Consider the following 22,429-nt stretch of genomic DNA (forward strand, 5'->3'; position numbering starts at 1 on the left):
TTCTATGCCACTGATCCACAACAAAAAACACCAAAGAAAAATTTAGACAGACCACTTCCTCCCCCCACCCCAAATGTTTTGGGTAAAACTCGTTATGACATTAGTGTGGACTTAACAGATGAACCTGGGGGAGGGAGACCCACAATGCATCAGAGAGGTCAGTTTTCACGACCTCAAGGTTACCCAGGTTCATTAAATCGAAATCCTCAAATGAGAAGAAGACCCTTTGATCAAAATAGACTTCCTCCTCATCAAATGGCTAAAATGCCTCGTTTTTCATCACCACAGCGTCAATCCATGAATTTATCATCATTATCACCACGAAAAATACCAACATCACCATCACAAAGATTAAATGCACCATCAACAATAACATCTCCGTCCATTCCTATTCCTGTTGATCCAGCATCAGTATCAGCAACACCAGCTCATTCTTTACCTGGTGCTGATAAACCAGAATCAGATTCTACTGGTAATATTACTGATACAACAGATAAACCTGATATTAAATTTGAAGTTATTAAAGTAGAAAATGGTAGTGTTGTAGCTAGTAATAAAAATAAAACAGAAGGAGATGATGGTCAACTAAAAATAGAATCTGTTACTAGTCATGATTTATCAATAGATACAGCGTCAACCGGTGAAAAAGACTCTGAAAATATGGTAGAAGGTGATTCTAGTCAAAATGAACAACCTCCAGATATTGAAACGGATAAACAAACTATCGACAGTGAAAAAAATACAGCGGAAACAGAATCAGAAATGGACACACAACAATCAGATTCTTCAGAACAACCACCTGACACAACATCAAAATCTAGAGCACCATCGGAACCTGATGTTATAGAAATTGATTTAACTTCAGTAAAAGATGAAGTAGACAGCGTATTAGATTCTGAATCTAATTATGGTGTGATGGATGCTTCTAGTTTTCAGCAACATTCCTTCGGTAAATATTTCAAATATGACAATTGTATAAATGTATATTATGTAAAAAAAAATAGGAATTATGATTTAGATAGTCTAAGTAGATGTTATAGTCATTTGTTACCATTCAAAGTTAAGTCTATGCTGCCCAATTTCCTTGTATAATACAAGCTTATGTATCAGGTTTCTTTTTGACCTCACAGTAGTGTCAGTAAACTAATTTTTGTTGTAATCAAACTGTTTTCTTTGTGTTTCAGGTGCTCAGGGTGGTGATAACAGTCTTTCAAGTTTCGGTGGTGAATCAAATGATGATGATTTTTTCAATAGTTTGCGCGAACAAACTGTTGGTTTATATCCTGTAGGCTTACATGCCAATGAATCAAGCAATCAAAGTTTTTCTGAAATTCCCTCTCTGCCCGGTCAATCACAAGGCGCTTACATGTCAGGTAGGATAACAATATTAATAGCATTGTTAAATACCCATAAACTGACCATAAGGACTTCATTGAATTAGATATTACTATAAGTGTATTTAGATTGTCTGTTTATGAAGAAACTTCAATGGTGCGCCGTTTTGGGTCATTGATTTTAATCTCTAGTTAAAAGTCTTCAGAAGTACTAAAATGTACGAAAATAGCTTAATTCCTTTAAAAATACTTCACTTTTCCGGTACAAGTCCTTTTTATATATCACAGAGTGTCTTAAATCCATGACTCCTCATTTTTTAACATTCAATGACGGATAATTTTGGACACACATAGATATGGAGACTCAAATTATAACGGTGAGCTGTGAACACTATAACTGATTGGCTAAGCTAAAAAAAAATCCTATTTCTAAGGCTAAAGTATGATTGCTCAAGCCACAGGCTAGAATAGCAAACAGTAAACTCATCATTCAGCAATGTACTCTTATCATTATTCATAATGTTTTTGTTACAGGTGCTGGCTCAAGCGCCTCTCCTTCTTCAAATCAACCGGTAGGTTCACTTTCTTTCTTCAGAATTTGAATATTGTCTTATTTCTTCAGTCATTTTTACAGGTTATGTATTGTTAAATACTCGTTTTGAATTTCTGCATTAAATTTTCAAAATTAGATTGCAAACTTCAAATTTTATTGTGAAAAAATTAAAAACAATGAAATGTAATTTGAAAAGGTTAATGCCATGAAAATGACAAATGTTGAATTTAAGACAATGTTCATGGCTCCACTGAAATGAAGATAATCCAATATATTCAATAATACGTTAAGACAGAATAGAATAAATGAATTAATTCTGAAGACTGAGTACCGTAAACAAATGAAATTTTATAATTTTAAAAGAGCTTTATTGCTTTACTTCAGTTGGCGTGTTCTTTCATGAGAAAAAGAAGGCTAATAGAGTTGTCAACAAAAATCCAAATCATTAATGATGTTGAAAATGGTCAGTTACGTAAGAAAGATATTGCCCTGAAGTTTGGATTACCTTTCAGTACATTGAGTACTATTTTAAAACAAAAAGACTATCTCTTACACATATTCAATTCTAAACAGCATATGAATTAGATAATATAAAAAATATTCTAAATTTTTGTGGTATTTTGATGTATTGGATTTTCTTCAAACATGCTTTAAAGGTCAAAATATAGTTAGTCCATTTCCCATCACCCTTGTCTAATTGTCAAGCCAAATAATACAATTCGAAATTTCAGAATTCATCTTCCATATGTTTCCAAGCAGAACATTACTTTTAAGGCTTAATCATTCAGCTAGGAACTTAAGCTAAAATATTGAATTCTGAACCTTTGAATTGTTTTCAGAATCATCCAAATAATTGCCTTTTTGGAATAGTATGTTAGATCTATAACTTTTATAACTGCAACCATTTGATTTAATACAAATAATAAAGATTCTATTGGTCAAAATTATCTTGCATGCCAGAAGATATCCTGGAAATAACATAGATGTAAAAAATATTCTCAAAATTTTGTAAGATTGCTTCACCCATTATCTGGTATGATGTAATTAAGCTTATTTAAAGACAAGAAATACTATTTCAATCAGGCACAATTAAGGTAAGTAATCACATGAAGTCTATCAAGTTTGTCCTAAAATATTCAAATTGTTGGTCAGAATTCTTGTGAAAGTTGGAAATTGATCCAAGTCATTATTATTCTGGCTGATGATTCTATGAAGCCTTAAGCAAAGGACATTGACAAACACACAATATGAATTAGTTGGTGACTTGACTTGACGTTGTTCGGGACTGATCGTGTCTATTGTTGACTGACCTGAAACATGAATTAAAATAATAAAATAAACCCACTGTCCTAGAATCTCTGAAAATGAAGATAAATTAAACAAAGAATGTTCTTCACTTAAGTTTAAGTGATGGACGTTTTGTTGAATAGTCCAGTCTTCAAATACAAACTTGATAGTCATTATGTACTTTTCAGTTTACAAAACAAATAATGATCGAAGTTTAATCTGACCGTATACAATACAATTAGTTCTTGGCCTATTCTGATCATATATCAAAACATTAGATAATCTTGAAAATTAATCAAAATCTTAACATAGCATGTCTCTGGCTTTATGATTCAATCCTATCAAACTAGATTTAACGGGTTAAAGGCATAACTGTAAATTGAAAAGTACATATCATCTGATACAATAGCTTGATTATCAGTGCAAAAAATATGAATTTAAAGATATACCAAATTGGCTTGACAATAAAAGTTTTCTGTCCCTTTAGAGTTGACTAGCTTGCTATGACTGCACCCCAGGCCTGTTCAACTTTACTCCCAACCCTTGATAAAATGGCGGACTCTGGTTGCCTGCAATTGACAGCATCTAATTGTATCTGGTCACTGTCGATGAGCAAACTATAGAACAGAGATAGTGACTGACTGCTAGCTACTTGGTACTCATAAATTCTGACTGCTCTGTCGACAGCAAGATTGAACTAGTACAACTGGTAGCAACTAAGTTTTATCTTGTAAAAAAATCAACCAATTGGTGAAATTTGTGCAGTTACTGCCAGATGCTTGATAGGATGAGAGATTAGATTCTGTCAGATGCAAGGTAACCATAGCCCAGCCTCCTTAAAGATGATTGTTCAAAGATTTATTCTTATCATTCAAATATAGAATGATTAGATTTAGATTTAGGTTTCAGTCATTTTTGTCCCTTTTACACACACATGATCTTTTCTCATTCTTTCAAGTTAAAGCTCTGATATTAAGTTGTTGAAAATTCAGACAAGCTGTTATTTGGAAGTTTGGATAAAGAACTGCCCTCAAGAACATTTAATGACCATATAAAGCATTTCAGTGGAGTCTTTCTTAATTTTTTTGTGATTTTTTTTTTTCATGCTTTGGCTAATTTTTTTGCAAATGTCTCTTGTTTCAATTGTGTTATCGTAATGTCAAGGATTGCTTCCAGAACATTTTCATACCCTTGATTCAGGATTCATTTGCTAAAAAATGAACCTTAAACACTAGAGACAGAATTTGTTGCTGTATCCATGCAAGTTGGACAAGCAATGTCATATATTGAGGTAGCTTTCTTAAATTTCAAATTGTGTCAATTTCTTTACATTTTTTAAACAGATTTATAAATTTCTTTCATATTTGGGTGTGTTTTCAAGCAATTTGTCAAAATTTTGTTTCATCTACAACTCCAATGAGTAGTTCCAATGGCTTTTTCCACTTTATTTAGAGAGAAAGTACTCTAATAACTGTTAAATTACATGAAGTGAAGTGATTAGAATATTCTAAGGAATTGATAACAATTGTATATGCCTCTCCCTTTCCTTTTAGTGCAAAGAGCATCTTTAATACATTTGATTGAGATGTGAGAAAAAAATCACCTTCACTCATAATCAACATGTTTTAAATATGCTTTGCAAAACATTGCCCCTTTTTTTTTTTTATCTCCCCTGCCAATAACTCAAGATGAAGAGCTATTGCTCCAAACTGATTAATACAAAGTTGAATGAATTAAAATTTAATATGACAAAATATGATATACAAAGAATCAATTTTTTCAAATTTCAAATGAAAAAATAGGAAAGACGTTCTAGTTTATTATGACCAATCATTTTGATAAAATGTTGTGTAACTTTGCTTTGACATATATATAAAAAGAAATTCTTACAGAATGGAATTGCAGTCAAAAGTGAATGGTCGCCACGTTTGTGATTAGATTGAATATATATCTGTGAAGAGTGCTAAGAGTTGTTTTAAAATGAGTCTTGGAAATATGTTGAAGGCAAATTATAACGAAACTTAGTTCTCATAACACATATGATCAGAGATTTACAATATTCAATATCAAGTACTAGCAATTTATTTTAGTTAAAGTAAACTGCTCTGAGTTGATGTTTTTAAGTGGACAAATATCTTAGCTTGACAACTAGGGTAAAGTGAGCTTTTTCTAGGCAAAGAAATACAATCTTCAAAAAAATAAAAATAATATTAAAACAAATCTACTTGAAGCTTCACAAGTGCAACATTATATTTTTTGTGAAAGTAGGATGTTATTATACCAATAAAGTATCTCAAATGAGGAAGTATCTTACATTGCACAACTTGTTTTGTGTTTTTTTTCTTGAAGAACATAATCTGACAATATAGGTTTCATTGTGAAAAGTTCATCAAATGTTGCTGCCATCTTATTTGAATATCAGGGATGTTATTTTCAATGTTGGGACTGTTGATAATAAAAATGTATAAAATTCTTTTGTTTTGTGATCTTCTTGACATCTGTACTTGGGTTTGTTATGTTTGAAATATTTAAATTCTTATACGATTGACAATATCTACACATCTATTGTCATTGATTGATGCAATATATTGCTTTAACTAAGGGTTTGTATGTATTAAGAAACATCAATTTAATCATTGTTCAATTACCCTTACCATGATTACAAAGTATATTGAAAACTGTTAAACAATAAGTGAGCCTTAGATACTTTACAGTAAAGTTATGTTTGTGAGATGTGTGAAAAGTAATAAATAACCTAAGGATGGTATAGCCTACTAGCTTGTCTCATGTGAACATTTTAGTCCATTTATTCTTTATTGTTATGTATAACAGAACTTTCTTGGTAAAACTCTTATCATAATTCATACAGTAAAATTATATGATGTTTACTAAATAAAATCAAATTTCAAATTTCTTACAAACTAAAAACATAAAGAGCTCCTAAAAAACAAACATTACCAGTGAAGTTGAATGAATAAAAGATTAAATAAGTTGTGGTTGTATGTTGTAGGTTGAACGTAAATCACATAGTTGTCAGTGGTGTGGTAAAGCTTTCCCTACTCCATATAAGTTAAAGAGACACATTAATGGTATTCACCTCAAATTTCGTGTCGTCTGTGAATTGTGCGGCAAAAATTACACTCAAAAGGACAATTTACGAGAACACATGAAAAGTAGTCATCCAGAGATATTAAAACCTTATAATCTCTAGCCATTTGTCTTAGTGTATATCAGAAGGGTTTTGTTATATCTCTTTTAGGAATTAATACCAAGGAATAGTTTAGAGTGTTTATGGTGTCATCACATTTACCTATCCAAGACAGATCTTGTTAGACATGAATATCAAGTTCACAGTATTCTGGATACGTTATCCCACAAACCTATCTTCCAATGTCCGTTGTGTGATCAAAAATATTCTAATAAAGGCAACCTGAAGGAACACATTAAAATAATGCACCTTAAACGAACTTTTGGTTGTCCAACTTGTGATAAGCAGTTTAAAACAAAAGCATTAATGCAAGGTCACAGTGCTAAAGAGCATGATACCATTGTCATTTAGTAGTCGAACTGTTCATCAACCATATTTTGTTGAAAAAATAGTAAAATATGGCAAGAGCTTCAAAGAGTGAAAATGATAAAATAGTAGAAGTGTTAAAACAGTTAGAATACATAAAATTTGCATGGATTAGAATTTGTGTCAGTACTTAAACCTAAAAACTAAGACAAGATTTTATGTATTTTGTAGGTTGGTTATCAAGGGTTGATTTGTAAATGGTGCAGTAAATCTTTTACTACAAAATCTAATTTAAATCAACATGTTCGTGGTGTACATCTCAATTGTAGAGTTTCTTGTCCAGTTTGTGGTCAAACATTCAATTTCAAAACTAATCTTAAAGCCCATTTCCGCAGATTTCATCAAAATGAATTATCTGGAATAGCCAACTAATGTTACATTTTTACAGACTGAAATCTTGTTTGATCAAAATGGAAAATTGTGAAGGAGTGAATGATTTGTCTTGGTCCTACAGTGTTGAACCTAAGTCTGTATACATTAGAAATAGAGCAATTTCACACAATGCTACAACCTATAGTTTATTTATTTTCTGTATACATGTAGTTAAGGACATGTTCTAAATGTTGATTTGTTTATTTGTTTGTAGATGAAGCGCAGATGTTCTTGTTCATGGTGTGGTAAAACCTTCACTTCTAGTTTTAATTTGAATCGGCATATAAAGGGTATTCATCTCTTTGAAAGATTTGGATGTTCAATTTGTTTGAAAAGTTTTACACAAAAAGGTGACCTGGTGAATCATATAAGAAGGAAACATAATGAAAATGATACTGACTAATTTGTAATTCTCTCGATAGAATATTCATCTGAATATTGATAACAGTTTTATAAGTAATAAATAGTTTGACAGAATGTGTGATGATAAAATTGAAAACCTTTGGTAATAACTCTGCCCAAAAATTCAAAAACGGACATGATGTAAAGGTCCTTATAATTCTTAGATTTATTGCAGCATAAACCTAGATGACGTCACTGCACATGCTAATCATAGTTCCACAAGTCATTTGTAATATAATAGTGTCATCCGATAGAAAGTTATCGTTTAGTTTCCCATTTAGGGTAAATCTGGAACAGAATTTTTTCAATATCAAATATATTGGTTATTTCCTGATGATATGATACACTTACCATGGTCCAAACTCAAATGTATCTAACATATGGCCTAGGAAAACAAATACTTGAATTTTAAATTGAACTGTACAGTTGATCTTTCTAGTAACTGGCAACAGAATTTGCTTGAAACACCAAAAATTTGTGTTGATTTGTTCCTTTTATTACTTGTAGGTGAAAGGTTATAGTTGTCAATGGTGTGGTGACTCTTTCTCATGGAAACATACTTTAGCTCGTCATATAGATAGTAAACATCTTAATAAACGTGTTCAATGTACTATCTGTTTGAAAACATTCACCAGAGCTGATACACTATTATCTCATAAAAGATTATGTCATGGTGACTATTAGAATGTTGGTCAAATTCTCATAATATTAAGGGTTTTGTGAGTTAACAGTTTGAATTTGCAAATGTAAAGAGCACGATAATTTGACTACTTGATTCTAGATAGCTACATTACATGATAAAAGATTTTTATCTGTTGACCAACCATAATTAATTTGTGAATAAGTAAGGGGATTTCGTCTAATATCTGGTGAAAAATTCACAATTAATAAAAATTTACACAAAATTTAGACAAGAACAAATTCATTTATTTACTATACATCAAAAGAAAAGCCAAACAAAAACGATTGGAAATGTATATAATTGTTATGAGATTTTGGGTTATGATGTTCCAATGGTCTTAGTTATAGATTGATAAGTATTGTTCAATATATTCTGTATGGAGAAGGTGTGCGTATGTGAGGTATCTACATTATGTTTGGCATTAAGTTTCTTGTAATTGACAGAAAATACTATTATTCCTGAAAATAATCATGAAGACTGAACTTTCCTCATTTATGTAATTATCATGTGCCTAAATTGCTTTGCTTAGAAAGGCACTCATTATTTGCATTGCTTGATGGGCTTGCTTGAAGTAATTTTGTTTCATGTTTTGGAAGGCTTTGCATGAAGTGGTTTAACAAACATGTATTCTTTTTCCTTCTAGGCTGATAACAGAGCATTTCTAAGTCATTGTCTTGAGTGTGGCAAAAGTTTTCATTGGTTACAGAATCTTAAAAGACATTATATTAGTCAACATTCTAATAAACGTTTTCCCTGTGAAATCTGCGGGAAAGAGTTAAAACGAATTGATTATTTAAAGCAGCACATGATTAATATTCATTTTAAAAAGAAAAAATTATAAACATCACTTCATATAAGTTTTTTTGTTTGAACATTATTTCTATTTAGTCTAAAAGACCAATTTAAGATTTAATTTAATTATTGTTCGTGGTTTTTTAAAAACATTTACACAATTTGAATCAATAGTGGAATAAATTCCTGAAACGAGGGAAAAGATAACAAATATTGAAAGTTAATTCATCTCTTTTAAATGTTTTTTGTTCTTTGCACAAGTTACAAATTTTGAAATGTTCATTGTTTTTAAACTGTTAATTGGGGTTTTTAAATGCTTAACAAGTTTCCTATTTTAGCATATTGAAAAATAAATTTGATGTTAAATTTCATTTGTTCTTGTTTGTAGATAGATTCAATCTCTGGATCAGACTTGAGCTGTTCCTGGTGTGGACGATTTTTTAGATGGAAAAAAGACTTACAAAGGCATATTAATGGGAAACATTTAAAGCTGCGTGTTCAGTGTTGTTTTTGTGGCAGACTTTGTTCAAGAGTTGATAACTTGAGGGACCATATTCGGAAAGTCCACAAAGTGAATGATCCCATTCTTTGATACCAGAAACTTCAATTTATTTCAGACATTTTACAGAATTTTAGAAACATTGATCATTACATCCCATTTTGTAGAAACATTGATCAATACATCCCATTCTTTTACAACATAAATTGTCACATCCCATTCTGTAGAAACATTGATCATTACATCCCATTCTGTAGATACATTGATCATAACATCCAATTCCTTAGAAGCATTGATCATTACATCCCATTCTGTAGGAACATTGAGCATTGCATCCCATTCTTTAACAACATAAATTGTCACATCCTATTCTGTAGAAACATTTATCATGACATCCCAATCTTTAACATGAATTGTCAAATCCCATTCTTTAACAACATAAATCATAACATCCAATTCCTTAGAAACATTGATCATTACATCCCATTCTGTAGAAACATTGAGCATTGCATCCCATTCTTTAACAACATAAATTGTCACATCCCATTCTGTAGAAACATTTATCATGACATCCCAATCTTTAACATGAATTGTCAAATCCCATTCTTTAACAACATAAATCATAACATCCAATTCCTTAGAAACATTGATCATTACATCCCATTCTGTAGAAACATTGAGCATTGCATCCCATTCTTTAACAACATAAATTGTCACATCCCATTCTGTAGAAACATTGATCATTACATCCCATTCTGTAGAAACATTGATCATGACATCCATTCTGTAGATACATTGATCATTACATCCAATTCCTTAGAAACATTGATCATTACATCCCATTCTGTAGAAACATTGAGCATTGCATCCCATTCTTTACCATCATGAATTATAACATATATTATATCATATATTATGATCGTAACATCCCATTCTGTGAGAAAGAAAGCCCATTTCTCGTAGTCGTTGATGTACATGCTTGATCATTCAAATAAATTTAAAAATTCATTTCTAAGAACCATGGTGTGTTTAACTAAATAAAAATCAGTTTGAATATTTTCTATTTTAGATTGAGTTATGTTTGTCTAGTTGTAGTGAATGTAATAAACAGTTCTCACATCATGGTAGTCTATCAAGACATATAAGAATACATCATCGAAAATCTAGGCATTATTGTCCAGTTTGTTTTAAAGAAATGACAAGAAAAGAATATGTTAAAAGACATCTGATTTCTGTCCATAAGATAAATCCTAACCAACTGTGAATTTCTGAGCTACTCTTAACAATATAGTCCTGATTATGTTTTAAATGTTTACTGTTTACATTACTATAATTTTCAGCGTTGCAAGTACAGTTCTAGAACAGTAGTGTAAATGATTTATTGTTCTCAGACACCTTTTAATTGAACTCTTCATGAAGTTAATTTTAGACTTTCTAATAACCCTTATGAAGGCAAATTCGTCTGCTCACAGAAACTGTAGAATGTGTCAAGGGGTCAGAATGCTTACCAAATTTTAACTATTCTGTTCTGAGAACTGTTCCAAGACCAGCAGTCTCAAATTAGAACTGTTCTCAGAACGCTCAACTGTTTATACTAGTAATTTTTCATCCGTTCCATTTTCAGAACTGATAATTTTTGTAATGTAAACGGTTTATGACACAAATTCTATTTTCAAGAAGCTAATTCTTGTTGAAATACTTAAAAAATCATTCATAGAAGTGAATTTTGCCATTGTGTGTAGTAGACTTAATAATAGATTCTTAGAGGTCATCATTGGTGTAAATGCAAATGGAAATCTTTCAATGAAACTGCTTTATTGCAAAATAAAACCCGCCAATTCATCACTAACTTAATATGACAAATTTCATATCAAATGAAAATAGATTTTAATGTGGTTTCAAACAGAACAGAAATTTTGCATGCTAGTTGAAAATTTAAAGTTATACAATATTGTCTTTGTAGGTTGTGTTCAGTGAAAATGATTATGTTTGTCAAGAGTGTGGTAAAAATTTTACCTATAAAAAAAGTTTGATACGACACATTCGGACTTGTCATCTAAACTCCAGATTTTCTTGTCCTATCTGTTCCAAATTACTCACTAGAAAAGAGTATTTACGTCAACATTTGAAAAATGTGCATAAAATTGGACATAATTTTTCTTAGTAGATGTATACTAATTATATTTAGTGCTTCAAAAGTTTCTGTTGAACTAAGTTGGAAAGCCACTGAACAATTTTTGTGTAATTTGTTTTTGGATACAAGCAGGTTATGTACCATTTTCTATCAGAAATCAACTAAAAACTATATAAAATATATAACCCATGAAAATATAATAAATAAATAACACACAAAAATCTGTTATAAAAAGTCCATTGGCTGCAGTCAGTGCGCAACATCTGTAATCGCCATTTATTTAGTCTGCATCAGTAACATTAATGGATTGTCATTGTGATATTACTCTTTAAGTTTGCGTCTTTGTATATGTAATAAGAAAAATAAAGTTATACAATATTGTCTTTGTAGGTTGTGTTCAATGAAAACGGTCATGTTTGTCAAGAATGTGGTAAAACTTTTACCTTACACAAAAATTTGATACGACACATTCGTACTTGTCATCTGAACTCCAGATTTTCTTGTCCTATCTGTTCCAAATTACTCACTAGAAAAGAGTATTTACGTCAACATTTAAAAACTGTGCATAAAATTGGAAAACTTGCATTCAATTAATTGTACTTATACGACCAAATAATAAATAATGAGCTAATTGCAAGTGTCCCAGAATCAAAACATCATTTATTTCTTTATTTAACATGCTGTCACACATTTAAATACCTATACTAATGGCCTATCTGAAAAAACTTAAAAAAAAACTAACTCAACAGCTGGCCTTATATCGAACTTTGTCTGAATTATTCTAACATTTCTTAACTATTATCACCAGCCTTGTTCAAAATACATGTACATCACTTATAGATAGATACTAATAGTAAGAGATTAAATACATATATATTATGAAAAGTTAAACATTGACTTCTGGTCACCATGTTAAATGTAAGGAGAATCTTGAATCTGATATTTTGTCTTGTCGTTGTAGGTTTCCCAGTTGTCTTTTGACTGCTCCATGTGTACTAAAACTTTCATGTGGAAAAGTGCTTTAACCAGGCATATTCGTGGCAGCCATTTAAATCAAAGATCTCAGTGTCCTATCTGTCAAGCTGTGTTGAGACCAGAATGTTTAAGAAGACACATGAAAAGAATGCATATGGATCAAAATTTTTAAGTGTATGGCACTGCTAGAAAAATATTTAGAGGCATTTTGGATTATATGCCACTATCTTATATTTTACTGATCAATCAACAAAATTTTTTATTTATCATATTTTAAATGATTTGTTCCTTATAACAGTAACTCTAAAAATAAGACATACTGTTAATGTAAAGTAAAAGACGAAATATACTTCAAACATCAAAAATGAGAGCATGTGAAGCTATATTTTCTAGAATTAAGAATGTTTTTTAGTATTATTAACTAAGATAATAGTATTAACTCAATACCTCAGTAGAAAGTTATACAGCTTTTATTATTTTGTCTTTTAGATGTCTTCATATGAAGATGGTTTTAGATGTACAATATGTTATAAAAGTTTTTCAACTAAAGGCAGTCTAAGAAGACATTATAATGGAATGCATCTGAATATCAGAATAAAGTGCCCACTTTGTGATAAACACAGTACTCAAAGAGGTCACATCAAATCACACTTAAAATTAATTCATAAGATAGATTCAGCCCTGTAGTCTTTGGCACTTGGCAACTGAGTTTTTTGACAGAAAGATGTTGACTAGTTACAATAATTTTGATTTTAAGATTCATGACTTTAGTGCAATAATAATTGTTTACAGTTGTTTTAAGTTATTATGAGAAAAGTATTTTTAAAAATGAAGACTTCTAAAAAAATTGAAGAACATTCACAATTAATACTAAGATTTCTCTCGATTCTGTATTTTAGGATGGCCTACAGAATGTTTGTGTTGAGTGTGGCAAGAAGTTTTCTCAAAATTGTAGTTTAAGACGTCATATAAGGGAAAAACATTTAAATGTTAAATTGAAGTGTCAATTGTGTGACAAAACTTTTTCACAAAGGAGTAATATGAAGACTCATATCTTACGCATTCATTTGAAACCTAATTCAGATTTTACTTTTATAGATTAAATGTTATCAAGCACTTTATTTAATGAAATCTTACTCCTAAATGAAAAGAAAAGTTGTATTTTAATATGTTTTCATATCTACATATGCAGATGCACTAAGAATGAATTGAATGCTTTATACATGCTCTACTTGCCATCTTTTGTTTTAATTTCAGTTTATCAATATAGAATTGTGTGTTTTGTGTGTAAGGTTATGTGTGTCTTTATTTAGATAGTCATTTTATGGACATCATATATCAGTGATTTTTATCTCAATAAAAAGATACTCAATAAAAAAAATGTGTTGGTATAATTTGAAAGTTGTACTGCTCTTAATCTTCACATGGAAGCCTAGATTTATACACTTATAATTGGTAAGGACTTTGCACTGTTACTTTTCATCAATTATCTGGTTCAATTGTTAAATAAATGATTGAAAATTGATTTAAGGAGTTAACTTCAGTACAAATATTTTCCTTTTTTGTCAGCTTTCAAATTTTGCTGTTTTGATAGGTATATAGAAGTGTTTCTGAAGACTTTGTATTGTTCACTGCAATGCTTGCATCTGTGACTGAACAAATGTAATTTTAACAGTTTCCGATACACTTGCTTTGAATATTCAATAAAAATACAATTTATTGATGGATAATACCAAAGGAATATAATTTCTTGATATTTTGCTTTCTATCGAAATTTCAAACCAAACCCCTGAAGACAAAATAGATACATGTACACAAAGATGATACAAGTGAAAATGTGTTGTTAAAGCAAATCTTTAATACTGTAATACTCGATTTAACCAGGAAAAATACCTCTAATAATGTCTTTCACACAGTTCTTGCCATGTCCGACATATAGAAACAAATCAACAGCCCTGGTTCATGGTAATAATACCCCAATTTTATCTGTATTTTTAGGAGAAATGCCCAGTGTGTAGTCAGTTTTTTTCCACCAAGTCCAGTTTAAACAGACACATAAGAACCAAACATCTTAATGTTCGAATACAATGTTTATTGTGTGATCGTGCCTTTACTCGTAGAAGTGTCATGAAACAACACATGTCAGCTATGCATGGAGATGAAATCAGCTTAGCATTACCTGACATTACATTTTAATCTTAAGATGCTCAAAGAACAATGTGATATCAATGTGGATGAGAAATATGAATATTATCTTTTACCTGCACAAAACACAAATTCAAAATAAATACTTTTCCAATCATTAAAAGTGTTCACAGCTCACAGTTGAAATTTGAGCTTTTTGTACATTTTTAGTACTTTTGAAGACTATTTACAGATATTCAAGACTGAAATCAACCCCCCAAAATGACGTATCTGTCCCTTTAAATGAAGGACTTCCATCACAAAATCTTGTATCTTGACATTGTAGGGGATAGGGCTGGACTGTTAATAATCTTAATTCCAAATTACACATTTGGGTTAACAGTTTGGATGTACAGTTTCGATTGGTGCCATAGAAGTTTTTATTGTAGATTTACTAAAACTAATTTCTTTAATGTATTTTAGGAACATCCTAAGTTTTCTTGTGGTAAATGCTGCAAAGAATTTTCTACTAGAAGTAGTTTACAAAGACATATTCAAGGACAACATCTTATGTTCAGAATGAAATGTGCTTATTGTGAGAAAACATTTACACAGAGAAGTAACATGAAAAAACATATTCTACGAATGCATTTAAAAGATGTGACAGAAGAGAATAATTTGGAAAATGTATTTTGAACATGTTTGAGATAAGGATTACTTGTAGTTCTTCTAAGTTAGAGAATAATGATAGTGTGTCAGCAGCTTTGAGATAAGAGTAGTAATTGTGGTAGAATATTTTAAGTGACATACTAATGATTTTTACACTGTATTCAAGATAAATATTCAAGGATTGTAAGAAAATATTTTTGTAACCAGTAAAAACATTTTATAATTATATATTTGTAGGTTTGCCCAAAGTTTTTATGTACCTGTTGTGATAGACAATTTACTACAAAAGGCAGTTTACGACGACATATTAGAGGCCAACATCTAATGTTAAGATTAAAATGTACTGCTTGTGAAAAAATGTTTGCTTACAGAAGTAACTTAAAAAAACATTTCAAACGCATGCATTCAAACCTGGAATATCCTCAAACATAGGCTTCTCTAGAAATTTTAAATTGATATTTTGTATCAGAGTTTTAGAAAGGTGTCAGAATTAACTTGTAGAATCAGTTTTAAAACATCAAAACTAGACCAATGATCAGGATGATATTGAAAAAAAACATGATTTCTAAGAATGCATGTTTGTGCTGTTCTCAGTGAAGAAGACAAAAGTAATAGTACCAAAAATATAACAGAATGACGAAATGTAGAAAATTTTGTTTGATGTATTTTAGGAAGCTCAGTGTTTGCAGTGTGATAGACGGTTTTCAACTAAAGGAAGTTTGAAACGACATATTCAAGGTCAACATTTAAACATTCGCTTGAAGTGTCCACACTGTGATAGAACCTTTACTCAGAGAAGTAATATGGTGGCTCACATTGTGTGTATTCATAAAACAGAAAACTATTCTATTCACCAGGAACCAATATGATGTTTTACCAGCTATTTTTGTGTTTTGTAGACCTCATTGAAAGATGAAAATGGTCAGTTTCAATGTAAATGGTGTCAGAAGGTATATTGTAATAAAGGCAATTTAAATGTCCACATTCAAGCTGTTCATATGAAGATGACTTTAACCTGCCCATTTTGTAACAAGACTTTCTCCCAAAAGGGAAATTGGAAAACACATATTAAATTTTATCATCCTGTAGAAAGTCAATCTTAATATTTTGTTGAAAACTATTATTTGCATTGGTATACTGTAACTAATGATTTTGAGAATGTAAATGGAGTGTTGGTTTTGTGAGTTTGATACAGATTTGTTACAATTTTTTTTTTTTTTTTAATGTAAATTTTCAAAAACATTGATTTGTGAGCATTTATTATAATGTTATTTGTAATGAAAGGTTATTAATAAATGCATTTCTTAATATATGACACCTTAAAGGGACAGGTGTGCCATTTTTTGGGATTCATTTTAGTCTTGAATATATGTAAATAGTCTTCAAAAATACTAGAAATGTACGAAAATCACATAATTCCTTTAAAAATACTTCAAACTAGGAATTTTACTCAATGTTTCTATGTATGTCTTTTCTAGAGTATTTTAAATTGACGTGTAATTTTAACATTCAAACGTAGATAATTCTGGAAACACATGGATTTAAAGGCTCAAATTTCAACAATGAGCTATGAACACTATTGCTGATTAGCTCACCTATGAAAGTCCAGTTTCAGAGACTAAAGTATGATTGGTAAAAAATGGCCTACCTGTCCCTTTAAATATATTAGGTTCTTATGATCAAATTGTGAGATAAGAGAATTCTATTTTACTTTCAGTGAGTTTTTCATGTCTAATTCAAACTCATTGTTTTCTTCTCTTTTTTTTTCTAGACCTTTGATAAGTTTAAGTGTTTTATATGTGGTAAAGTTTTTGGAAAAAAGGGTAGTATGAAATTACATATTCAAGGAATTCACATGAAGATGGCTGTCAACTGTCCAATCTGTTATAAATCATTCAATCAAAAAGGAAATTTAAAAAGGCACATGATGTTGAGACACAATGTGAATGAATGAATTCTATTACTATTTGGGTAAATATTTATCTTAACATAACACATACTCCAGCATTTACATCATAAAACACCAACTGGTTTCTTGTTCTAAATGCTAGACCTTATTTCATATTTTTAAAGAATTTCAGGCTTCAGACATTTTCATTCATTACCCTACCACTTCTTGGTGAAAATACACTTATTAATTAGTTCAACCAAACTTTAACTAAGGTATTCAGATTTGAATTGAATTTTTAAAGAGAGTTTTAAGTATAAGAATTGCAGAAGATTTACATCCTCCATGGAATCAGGGAACATATATCAGAATGTTGATGCTGATACTGACTCTTGGAATGGAGAAGGAATTCTTTGATGTAATATTTTCCAAAAAATACTTCAACACCAGCAAAAATCATGCAAGATTGCAATACACGAGATCAGGCCAAAATGTGATCAACCAACCAACCAAATAAGTACCTACATTTCAAACAAACATTGTAAATCTACCAAATTTAAAAGGATTGACTCTAAGAAATGGACACAAAATTTAAAGTCTCAAACTTGGCCAACAAGTGTTTATATTCACCAGTTGGATTTACCAGGTGCCATGACTAAAGAATAGAATCTCTATATAAGATATAAAATTCATTCAACTATACAATTATTGAAACACGCTTCAAAGCATGATTCAAAATTACTTTAATGGATTTATTAGATGATAGAGAGATTCTGTTGTATGGTTATGACAGCAGGTTAGTCATCTGATGATCAAAGACTGATTTTAAACCTAAAAGGAATATGAAATGTCACATCACTATATTTAATATTAAATATTTTTTTAGTTTGAACAAATCTGAACAATTTGTTACTTTTCTATTTTATAGGATCAGTGTCCATCATGTAATAAAGTTTTTGGTTGCAAGAGCAGCTTAAATCTACATATAAAAGGAGTTCATATGAAAGTTTTGATTTACTGTCCCATTTGTAGGAAAGCATTCACTCAAAAAGGAAATCTGAAAAGACATGTGCTAAGTCATCATACATTTGACACATAATTTACAAAGGGAAAATCTTAAATTGAGAATAAATTAGCTTATGACAATGCTGCCAAATGCATGGAATCTCAAAACAAAACTGATAAGTTCATGGTCAAGGAATATTTCATTTATATGTCATTCAATTCTTGATTCCACATTCTTGATTTGTACTAAAATCACTCTTTGAACAGAGTTGTTGATATAGTGTCAAGGTCAGTCCTTGTAATAAGAATGTTGTCATATCAAGGCAGACTCTCTAACAGTGAAACTAAAAACAATATGACAATTTAATATTGTACAGTAATTAACCAAAGAATAATGTAAATATCTGTATGATATTATTAATATCTAATAACAGTAAAACTTCATTCAAGATTACAATGATTCTATATGCAATGAAAATACCCTCTTCTTGCACCATTTTAAAAATATTGATAAAGTTTGAATTTTGTATTTTGTAGGATGTATATTTTGATAAATATCCATGTACTTCATGTGGTAAGATTTTTGGTAGCAAGAGTAATTTAAATCTTCACATCAAAGGAATTCACATGAAGCTTTTAATGCACTGTCCAGTTTGCAACAAGGCATTTTCACAAAAGGGCAACTTAAAACGACATTTTTTGTCTGTCCATACTTCTTGAAATGGTGAGGGATTTTATGGTCTTATTTTCAAGAATAAAGGATTTTGATTCATTTGAGGAATGAACCCTTACACCAGACATGAGTCAAAAGTTGGAAACAGTAGGGCCTATTTATACACAGGAACTTAAATTAAAACATAATGATTAATAATTTTAGTGATACAATCATTTACATATTTTATGTCTTGAAATTTTTGTCTTGAATTTATGATTGTTTTGTTGTTTTGCTGAAAGCAATTGACCGAAGCCAACATTTATCCTATACCCATTGACTGTCTTAAAATAAAACAAATTTCATCATTTGAATGTAATAAATACTTTTACACGAAACAATTAAGATGAAAATTTTATTATGAAATACTTTATTCTAAGTTTATCAGCTATAGAACATAACATTGTAGATTATAAACAAGTTTTAATTTATGAGTTATATTTACTATTATCACACAAAGTGTTATTTTTTTTTAAGGTATTTGGTTTTTTTTTTTAAGGTATTTAGTTATTTTTTAAGAGATTTTAACTTTGTATTTTGTAGACTTTGCAATGTGGCCAAGATCCTTTTGAGTGTATGTTTTGTGGCAAGAGTTTCAGCAATAAGAGTAACTTGAACTATCATACCAAAATAATACATATGAAAATGGTATCAAAATGCCCAATATGTCAAAAATCATTTACTCAAAAGGGCAGCCTGAAAAGGCATTTTTTAAAGACACATTCTGATCTAATTATAAATGATTAAGCCTTATGATATCAGTTTTATTATAAGTTGTAGTTCAAAAGTAGCACTGTAAGAAAATAGTGTTCAAAATAATGCAATGTTGTAAATATATGTTAGATTTACCAATTATTTCTCCTAACTTTATCTGCGTAGCACATGAATTTGTATCATTACGCCAAGCCCCTCATGCTATATTTCAAACCTATACACACGTGTGCGGTTCGACTTTTATTACATACTATTTCGTTTACTTTTTTATGTTTTATGGTTACTGTTAATAATACTAACTATAAAGTTCCACACCAATTGCGCAAAAAGACCGCATTAAATAGTCGGTCAATTTGACCTACGTTGTGTACTTCGCTGTGGGATTCCCCCTGGAATGTGATGTTTCAAAATATGTTTCAAATGATTGTCATTTGAGCTATTATGAGCTTGCACTGCAGCTTTGAATTCGCTAAGCGAAATGATAAACACAAATGGCGACTCTGACCATATTCAACGTATGTGTGATATGGATTCAATTTTTACATGGGCCTGATTTTTCTTTGTATCGGTGTAGTAGGATTACACATGTATGTAATAAAAGACAGTATTATTAACTTTTTTTTCTATGTGGACTCTCTGAAAAGCAACAAACCTAGTTGCAGATTAAATTTAAAGCACAACACCAATATTTAAAATATAATATTTTCAGTATTATGCATTATGTTAAAGTAGGTTCTAAATCTGTATATTCCTTTTTTCCAATCTGTAAGCTTTAGACACCGATTAATTTATTGTTTTTGGATTAATATTGTTCTGTTTGTATTGTATTTGTTGATTGATTTAAAATAAATGAAAGATGCAAGGATGACAGCTTTGTTTTCTAAAACTCTCTAATGGCCAAAGCAGGAATCCGAATAATACAGCAGACATTTGCCTGTTTTCAATAGTCTGATCAATGAGAAGATAAAACAAGATATTGAATATTTAATTTCATATTTTTTGCTGGCAGCAATCCCCTGATTTTGATCTATCTAATTAGGAATACTCAAGTTTTTAAAAGTGTTATTTCTGTTTGTTGTAGAGTACTGGAGTTAGATGCCCTGTTTGTCACAGAAGTTTTAGTGCCAAATCAAGCATGAAGAGACATGTTACATCAGCTCATTTGAAAATGCGATTTCAATGTTCCCAGTGTGAAAAAAGTTATACACAAAAAGCTCATTTGAATGAACATGTTTCAATTTTCCATCAGTAGATCTGTAATAAGAATATATTTAATATATTCAACTTGATCTCTTTAAAAGGATTAACATCATATATTATGTAAATTATTTATCAGAACTGGAAGTGATACATTAAACATAGAAAGAAGTTTCAAACTCTTTTCTCTTTGAACTAGTATACATCATCATCTGATCAGAACCACAAACAGTCTCCCCAAATCTCTAAATTTATGGGTTATATTTAGAATAGATTCAGCTTTACAGATCCTGTCGAGGATTCCCTAATGTCAGTCATTTATGGTTTCACTTCAATCAAATGATCATCACAGGACTATCAGTTATGGACCACAATAAGTGAAAACAGATTTTCAGTCTGCTTATGGACCAACAGCTGTTTTTGACAAGTCTGGTCAGCAACTAAAATAGTTTGTGTGCTACCTGTTTTACAAGTCAACACAAAACTACCATGAAATCTGAGACAATGATCAATTCATTATTCACATTTCTACGTGTTGTAAATGCTCTTGAGGCTTGAATTGTACCGCTAATACATACATGTACTTAAATTTAATTCTGAAAAATGGTCATTTAGTATTCAAAGTGTTATGTCTGTTGTAGGGTGATGGCTTTAGTTGTCCTGTTTGTGGAAGAAGTTTTACCACCAAAGGAAGCATGAAGAGACATGTCACATCAACTCATCTCAAATTGCGATTTCAATGCTCAGAATGTGATAAGAGTTATACCCAAAAGGTTCATTTAAATGGACATATGTTAACATGCCACAATAGTACTGGATGATAATTATGAAGTAATTTCAATGTTTGAATATTGAATGATAATTTGCATACACTAATATTACTTCATATCTTAATGTTTGCTGCAGGTGGAGGACTCTTTGACATCAGATTTTCAAAGCTTTAAAGTGTACAATTTTCACCATAACATCACATTTTTCCTGAATATAAACATAAAAATCCAATTTGAAAATATTTTGTTAAGAATTGTAGAATTAGAGTAAGAAACTATCAATTTCTGCTCTACCATTACATGCCAACTGCTTATTGACATACTATAAACCAATAAAAGATTTTCTGATCATCTCCAACTTCAATACAGAACACCTTTTGATTACTTTGGTATCAACCTACATACACCAAAATATTTTTTAAAGTTCATGTTAAGTATGATATCAAATCTGACACTTTAAGGAAATCATACCATGTCTAACAATGTGAATTAGTGTCATCAGGGTCATATAATGAACACTTAAATGGAAAAATCTGCCAAAAACTGCAGTTTGAGATGGTAACTGTCCATTTTGTCACTTTTGTTGAATCGGTGAAGTGTGAGGACAATATATCTCAAACTTGGTTATGAAATGTAATCTATTTGCTGAGACAAATTCAAGTTTCTTGAACATTATTTATGTGTGGCTAAATTGACAAGAATATATTGATAAAAGTTAATTATTCTTAACGGTATGAGATATAAAC

General features: G+C 30.4%; 3 protein-coding genes across 3 annotated transcripts in view; 2 read left to right on the forward strand and 1 right to left on the reverse strand.

Annotated features, from left to right (window-relative positions):
• Positions 1-7,487, forward strand: part of LOTGIDRAFT_91808 (hypothetical protein) — a gene marked incomplete at both ends in the record, with an annotated part of 45,977 nt that extends 38,490 nt beyond the window's left edge. Inside the window, 3 exons of the mRNA XM_009055908.1 lie at positions 6,185-6,347; positions 6,522-6,724; positions 7,335-7,487. Of these exons, the coding sequence (XP_009054156.1) occupies positions 6,185-6,347; positions 6,522-6,724; positions 7,335-7,487 (519 nt within the window). The remainder of the gene's footprint in view (positions 1-6,184; positions 6,348-6,521; positions 6,725-7,334) is intronic.
• A 2,374-nt stretch (positions 7,488-9,861) lies between these two features.
• LOTGIDRAFT_160787 (hypothetical protein) lies at positions 9,862-10,278 on the reverse strand (the record flags this gene model as incomplete). The annotated part of the gene is made up of 1 exon (XM_009055978.1): positions 9,862-10,278. The coding sequence occupies one exon, from the start codon at positions 10,276-10,278 to the stop codon at positions 9,862-9,864; it is 417 nt and encodes a 138-aa protein (XP_009054226.1).
• Positions 10,279-11,470: 1,192 nt separating this feature from the next.
• On the forward strand, positions 11,471-21,734 carry LOTGIDRAFT_117493 (hypothetical protein; the record flags this gene model as incomplete). Its single annotated transcript, XM_009055979.1, has 6 exons — positions 11,471-11,546; positions 16,310-16,482; positions 17,181-17,339; positions 19,546-19,650; positions 20,798-20,947; positions 21,555-21,734. Coding segments are annotated over 6 exons (843 nt in total), but the record flags the coding sequence as incomplete, so codon positions are not given.
• Between the last annotated feature and the right edge of the window lie 695 nt (positions 21,735-22,429).

Source organism: Lottia gigantea (assembly GCF_000327385.1).
Source record: "Lottia gigantea unplaced genomic scaffold LOTGIsca_26, whole genome shotgun sequence".
Classification (NCBI taxonomy): Eukaryota; Metazoa; Mollusca; class Gastropoda; family Lottiidae; genus Lottia; species Lottia gigantea.